Source organism: Cynoglossus semilaevis, chromosome 13 (genome assembly GCF_000523025.1).
Source record: "Cynoglossus semilaevis isolate Cse_v1.0 chromosome 13, Cse_v1.0, whole genome shotgun sequence".
NCBI lineage: Eukaryota > Metazoa > Chordata > Actinopteri > Pleuronectiformes > Cynoglossidae > Cynoglossus > Cynoglossus semilaevis.
The window spans coordinates 964,609-971,565 of record NC_024319.1 but is presented as its reverse complement, the minus strand read 5'-3'; the positions used below and the strand labels follow the sequence as shown (position 1 = coordinate 971,565).

The 6,957-nt window shown below is 41.3% G+C and overlaps 2 protein-coding genes and 1 non-coding gene across 3 annotated transcripts in view; all 3 read right to left on the bottom strand.

Moving 5' to 3' along the window:
* Nucleotides 1-3,796, bottom strand: part of ppp1r8b (protein phosphatase 1, regulatory subunit 8b) — a 24,614-nt gene extending 20,818 nt beyond the window's left edge. The window contains exons 1-6 of the mRNA XM_025061452.1: nt 3,744-3,796; nt 3,121-3,181; nt 2,440-2,593; nt 1,837-2,054; nt 871-1,015; nt 277-341 (exon numbers count right to left, since the gene is read on the bottom strand). Coding sequence (XP_024917220.1) covers nt 277-341; nt 871-1,015; nt 1,837-2,054; nt 2,440-2,593; nt 3,121-3,181; nt 3,744-3,796 — 696 coding nt within the window. The remainder of the gene's footprint in view (nt 1-276; nt 342-870; nt 1,016-1,836; nt 2,055-2,439; nt 2,594-3,120; nt 3,182-3,743) is intronic.
* LOC112487999 (small Cajal body-specific RNA 1) lies at nt 2,708-2,851 on the bottom strand. Its single transcript, XR_003051658.1, has one exon.
* Nucleotides 3,797-4,665: 869 nt separating the features above from the next.
* The window catches only part of themis2 (thymocyte selection associated family member 2), a 4,983-nt gene continuing 2,691 nt past the window's right edge, over nt 4,666-6,957 (bottom strand). The window contains exons 5-7 of the mRNA XM_008322704.3: nt 6,300-6,957; nt 5,469-5,574; nt 4,666-5,324 (exon numbers count right to left, since the gene is read on the bottom strand). The exon at nt 6,300-6,957 is cut by the window's right edge and continues 36 nt beyond it. Of these exons, the coding sequence (XP_008320926.1) occupies nt 5,212-5,324; nt 5,469-5,574; nt 6,300-6,957 (877 nt within the window). The 3' untranslated portion in view covers nt 4,666-5,211. The remainder of the gene's footprint in view (nt 5,325-5,468; nt 5,575-6,299) is intronic.

The following is a 6,957-nucleotide window of genomic DNA, read 5'->3' as shown; positions in this document are numbered from 1 at the left end:
CACAACAAAACAACACAGGTGGCGCTCTACTGTAGCCCTGCAGGAGCAGTATATTAAAATATATTTTTTAAATAAATATGTATGTATGTATACATATAAATACTTGCATATATACACACAGATATATGTATAAATATATCTGTGTGTATATATGCATATATACACACAGATATATGTATAGATATATCTGTGTGTATATATGTATATAAATAACTGCATATTAAAAGCAGTTTGACTAAAAATAAATAAATAGTAAATAAAAACTCTTGGTCTTACCTTGATGGGTACGACGGCCGTCTGGATCATGTTTCTGAAGCGTCCGACCGAGGGGTCAATGTCCTCTGTAAACAGATAAAGGGCAGTATTGAAGATTAAAGACGTGTTTATGTTTTTAACCAGTGCCTGTTTCAGCCTCAGCTCTGACCTGGATCCATGAAACTCTCTGACCCCAGGAGTCATTAACAGACCCGAGGAGAACGTCTGTGACTGAGCATCAGACAAAAACACAACATTTAAGGGGAGTTTTTTTTTTAAATTTTTTATGTCAAACACAACTAGAAAACAGAAGAAGAGCAGAGTGTCTGAGACGACACAGCTCTGCTCCTTCAAGGTCTTAATTATTGATTTCTATTTTAGTAAAACAAAAAAAAAAAATTCATTTTTGTTTCATTGTACTTTAAAAAAAAAACTTCAGGAAAAAGTAAAGTGATAATTAACCTCAGGTTCTGTGAAAAAGTTTGAGGCAGGTTTCTACATGCAGCCCCACCCTCACCACTAACTTTTTTCTCAACATCATCAAATTTCTGTTTAATTCCAACAGGCTGTGGTTTTGGTTGGATTTGTTCATCGTTGCTTTTTATTTTTTCTCACCTGGGTTGATGATGGAGTCCTCTTCATTGAAGGTGACTCTGGAGTTCCTTCGTTTCCTTTTGGGCCTCTGGATCTCCAGGTTTCCTTCTTCGATGGTCAGCAGGGAGATGCGCTTGTTGTGAGCCGTGTTGAACTCCGTCAGGTTCTGATCAAAAAGGAAAAAAAAAAGAAAATGAACCTCACTGTTCAGTTGATACTAATCTAAGACTGTTTATGTCTATGTTTACAATCCTCTCAGATGAACATAAATAACACAAACATGTCAAGAAGAAGACAGCTGTCACTCATGTCCACTGTACACTACAAAATAAAAAATGATTTTCTTAGTTTTTCCAAGGACTTCAGAAACGTCGCTATTTTTCTCCTACTGTTAATAACAAACACATTTTGAATTTAATTCTAAAAATACTTTTATTACATGTCCTCATTGAGAGTAAACATTTGGTTTTAAGCTACTTTTAAATACAATGACTGTGTGTACTTCACATATTCAGTACATGTACTGCACGGTTAATGTCATTCAAATCTGACTTAAATCCCCCTAAAAAGTTGATTTATTAATTTGTTCTGCCTCTGAAAAAGTTAAAGTTTACATCTAGAAAAACAGAAAACAGAAGGAAATATTTTATTCACGTGATTTTCAAACCACGGTTCTAGTCTCAGTAATGGTACTTGGGCTCGCTCTAGTGGTGCAATAGGAATCAGATTTTTCAGTGGTTGAACTCAGGGGAGTGTGTGTGTGTGTACGAGTGTGTGATGAAATACTGGTTGTAGTGTTACTTCATTATCTGATGGTTTTGATCAGTTTTGTCCTTCTTATCTCGATCTTATCTGAACAGAGTGGACTACTGGTTTGGAAAGTGTGAAAACCACTGGATTACTGCACTTAGTTTTTCTTTTTTTAGCAACTGAGTATCACAGTACACGTCGTATACAGCAGTAGTATAGTGTAGAAAAGTAAAGTACCTCCAGCTCCGTCTCTTCTTCCGGTAGGCCGAGGAGTCCTTTCAGCTCCTCATCGTCTCCGACCTTGCTGTCCCCTGGACCTGCAGGGCCCTGGGTCTGAGGCTTCTCTCTGATGGTGTACGTACGCGTGGAGGCTCCGAAAGATATGGTGGAGTCTATGGGCACCTGCTGAGGCTTGTGTGCCTCCAGACGGATGTGTCCCAGGAAAGTTCCGTGTGCTACGGAAAGGTAACGGTCAAATGAAAGAAGGTCACGTCTAAAAAGTTTGTTCTAGGACCTGAACTCAACATGGACATGGTTGAGTTGAGACAACTCGCCTCAGTTATGGAAATTCATCAGTCAACAGTGAGATTCAGATTAAGACAACTTATTTTTCAGTCAGTTATGGAAACTCATCAGTCAACAGTGAGATTCAGATTAACAAAGTGGCTAAAGCTGCAGCAGTTTAACATTTGACGTATTATCTTAGAAATAAATCAATGTTGATTCTTGCATCTTTTTGAACAAGTGACAGAAGTTTTGTGTTTTAAAATAGGTAGAAAAAAAGAGATTAAATGTACTACAGTATTACTAAATTGTACATCATCAACGTGTGTCTCTTACTGCTGTTCAGGTCGATGAGAAAAACTCTCTTCAGGTGTTTGTGGTAAATCAGAGCCGCATGGACCCGGGAGCACGACTGGTGGTCGATGGTGAAGTCACAGAAGTCGGGATTCCTCCCGAACAGGTAGTATTTCTTTTCATCTATGATCAGTTTCTACAAAGAGAAAAGTCCTGGTGTCAGACGGAGGACAAGTGAACAGACACGAGGGTGGAGGGTGCAAAGCCGGAGCACCTCTGTGCCCTGAGGACAAGTACAAAGCCGGAGCACCTCTGTGCCCTCGAGTCATAACTCTACAGTGAAACTCCCCACTGTACAGCTTAAATCTCAGGGCCAGTTGATGTGGCACCGTCAGAGCCCCGCAGCCACGGCCGTCTGGGTGGAGACGGGCTGTCGGGCTTGTATCTGGTGCGGTTGAACAGCCTCGAGGTCGTTACATTTCTTCAGAAATTCTTAGATCACTTAAACCGGATCAGAATGTCACACTGGATTGAATTACTGTACCATCAGGATCCATGGAGAATGACCTGCCGGTTCGCTGAATGACCTTTTATTAGTTCTGACAACTATGTGTTCATTCAAAGCCAATTCTTGGAGCCAATACCAGCAGCCATTGAGCAAGGCAGGTCTACACCCAGGACAGTTCTCCAGGTCGTCATGCACACGTACTAACTTGCACTCACCTCCATCAGTTTGTCTCCCTTCATCACATCTAAATGGAGCCCAGGAGGAGGTTTTCCCGCCCTGAATAGAAATATACACAGAAATTAAACGTAGATTTTTATTGACTTACTAAAAAGACTAATAACCAACACTAACCACCAGCAGGACCGATGCTACAGTTCTGAATAAGATGGTAAAATCGTTTTTACCATTGCTACTTACCATTGCACTCCTTTTTGTTTTATTTAAAGTGTTTTTCTTTACACATGCACCTCATGACACCGTATTTGATTCATGTACGTGAGCATTTTAGCTTTCACCTTTCTTTTTTTTAGCTTAAAGTTCTGATATTTTTAGCAGAAATGCTAACCTCGGCCTCTTGCACTCTACTGACACAACAATAAAGAGTATTCTATTCTAACGCCATGCCAAAAATATCACGTATGCGCGCACACAGCTGCGTTAAAACGCCATTGGCACACCGGAGCTAGTTAGCTTGTTAGCGCTAGTATGGGATAGCGTAAGCTCTCGCAATTCTCTTAAATCACAACGTACACAATCGTACCCGCGCCTTCTCACCGGTTCTTGTATCGTCTAAACACACATACAAAGTTTGGAAACTTAAGCGTTTGCATTTACTCACCATGATGGACAATCGAAAGGAGGAGCAGTCTCTTTACTTGTTTTAGTCGCCATCCTGCCTCATCTACCACAGGCCCGGCTGCATGTCGGGTAATCGGCACGGTGGCATGACGGGAGTTGGAGTTTCGCGACAACATCCTTTAATAGTGTATCCATAAAGTTAGCATAAATTGGAATCAATTCAAGCAAATGTGATTACATTTAAAGTATTATGGGTTTTTTACTACTGATACGAGACATCGAAGTTAGAGCCATAACTTTTTACCAGGAAGAAAACATATCTCTTGAACCACTAGATGTCGACACATCCCGGAAGTTTAATTCGGAATTCCCGACTAATATCTGAAGATATTCCATTGTACTAAGCAGCACTAGGTCTAATTTGCACTATATAAACTGATTAGTTACATACATAATAATAAAAAACATAACTGAACAGCACAGAATGTAGTTTAATGTGATATTTAAATATTAAAAGTGGGTATTTTTGCTCTTATTTTGTACCACGTTGTCACACGGTCACTTCAGTGTAATGAACCTTGAATCCATGAACACATAGACGTGATAGTTGTGATGGTTTGATCACAGACGGAGCAGAAACGCCATGGACACAGAGTCAGTGTTTGATGCCACTGCAGTGAGTTTCCGATCAGCGTTATCCACAGTGTTTGTTCTGGGCAGGCGACGGGTGAAAAACAGTTAAACCGTCTGACTCAGTTTCCATGGTGGATGAGTCATGAGATATGATGCATATACATTATTTTATTAACATTTGAGTTATTATTATATATGACATATGAGTTATTATTATATCTGACATAATAATAACTCAAATGTTAATAAAGTGGTGACACCAGTGGTTCTCAAACTGTGGTTTTCTGTAGCAGTACGTGTAGGAAACAAAACAAAAACAAAACAAAACATTTGTTTTGTTGTTTTTTTTAATTTATTTATGGAAAGTGTATACAGTGATAAAGTAATTACTGACTTCTGTTGGGCCCCCAAACTGGCACTGTTGAAAAGGAGAAGTGAAAAACTGGAGGAAGCTATTAACTTTAGAACTGCCCTTTACAAACCACAGAGGGTAGAAATGAAATGGGGGGGGGTGGGGGTGGGGAGTGTAGTTTCAGCACTGAATTCAAGTTCCAGTTTTTTAGTAAGAGTTCCTTGTTTGGAGGCCTTTTTTTTGGTGACACTGCCCCTAGGGTGTCTACAAAGTACTGCAGGGTTGTTGTGGTTTTTATTATTATTATTATTATTATATATTATTATAAAAAAGTGCTTCAATTATCAACCGGGCTAACATTTCACACTGTGAAAATGTTTCCCAGAGATACTGAATATACAAACATATTTCAAGAAAAAGTGTAAGACAGAGAACAACAACGATCAGAATAAAAAGCGTCAAACTTAATACACACACATTTATAATTTTTTTTCATATACTTCTCTATTTAAATACTTCCTTCCTATAAAAACACAGCACTTTCTTCCGCCGACTTGAGGAACTTCAGCAGCGACTCGTCTACTACCTCATAGTCATGGTCAGAGTCCACATCTGCTGTGACTCCTGTCACTGACCCTAGGGGAGAAAAGAGGAAGTGCACGGTTTAATTTAATTTCACATTTTTATTCTCATCAATATTAAAGACCTTGATGACTTTAAAAGGTCGTATGTTGTACCTCAGTTAAAAGAAGAGAGGGGAACGTCATCGCCTATTTATACCTTTCTTTGTAGAGTCATTCATTTTCACGTAGGTGTTTGGCAGAGCGCCACCTGTCTTCTGTCCAGCAACCAAGTGCTTTTGGACAGCAGGCATCAGGAGCTGGTCCTGAAGAGAGAAAGTTTCAGAGCGTTGATTGAATTTATTCACCGCTGCTCGTCCACTGAAACAGGAAGTTTGTTTAGAAATATAAACTCTCATGGGAGTCCAGTTCCGGTGAGGTCGAGTAAAGGAAGACTTTTTCTTTTTTGAGAATTGAACAGCATGTACTCTGAGTTTCAGTATGTGTGCAGATATTTTTGGACAAGCGTTTATTCAAGCCTCTTCTGGTGGAGCAGATAAATCAGTGTTTCCACTGAGAACCACCGTCCAACCTACAGCATACGGCTGGAGTTCACTGTTTTCCACAAATGATGACGACATTCTGGCCGGTAACAGATTACAAATAATTAAATTCATGCAAAAGCCTTTTTGTTTACTGGGACAGAGACAAAAGTCATCATAAAAAAAAAGTTTTTTCTTGTCTGGAAAGAGTTCCTTTCTTTACAGGAACACTGTTGGTGTCTGTGGAACAACTTCTTCCCACGTTCTGTTTCAACACTTAAATGTCAGTAGGGACCGGGTGTCTTGGTTTAATAGCGGTCCCAAATAACGTTCTAAGCGGATATCGCCACCTACTGTACTTGCGCGATTAATTTTTTTATTTGAGCTGATACGAACTGTCATGCATTTGTACCGATTTTTCACCGATTAACGATGCATCTTATCTTAAACAGAGAGTGACAGGTCATCCAACCATGAGGCTACTTCATCCAGCAGAGAGCGGTACTTACTGTAGGAGGGGGAGGCGGGGAACGCTTTTTAGCAACTGTTAGAGTCAGACTGGACAGCTCCTTGGTTGGTGCCCTGTCACTGTCAGGTTCATGGTGTGACCTATGACCCCTGGCCACAGGAGGACAGTGTTTCCGCGGGGGCACAGGAGGAGGAGCGACGTCGGAGTACCTGCGTTTGCAGAACTCATTAAAGAAAATGTCCGTCACCTCAATGACACTTTCCATGTGGCATTCAGGGGGCTGGGGGCCGGACCACGGCAGAGGGTCCTCGGTCACAGTGAGAGACATCGAAAACCACTTGGCTGGGATCAGGAAACACTGGGTGGGAGTGTGGAGAAAGCTGGCCTGGATGGTGGGCTCCAGCAGAGACCCCTCTGTCCTGAGGCACGGGAGACCAGCCAGTGGGTCACTTCTGAGTTCCGTGTCGCGGCTCACCACTTTAACGTTCAGCGGCACACTGAAGTCTTTACTCAGGTTCCTGAGTCTGTACTTCTTGGTGTCTGAGAGAACCTCGACAAACTGACCCCGCATGTACAGCGGGAGGAGGAGGACCTCTTCTCTCACATCTTCATGCTTCGTCTCCTCCTCCTTCTCATCACTGTCATCGTCATCGTCGTCCCCATCATCCAGCTCTTGGACGCGATGGCAGAGAAGAGTG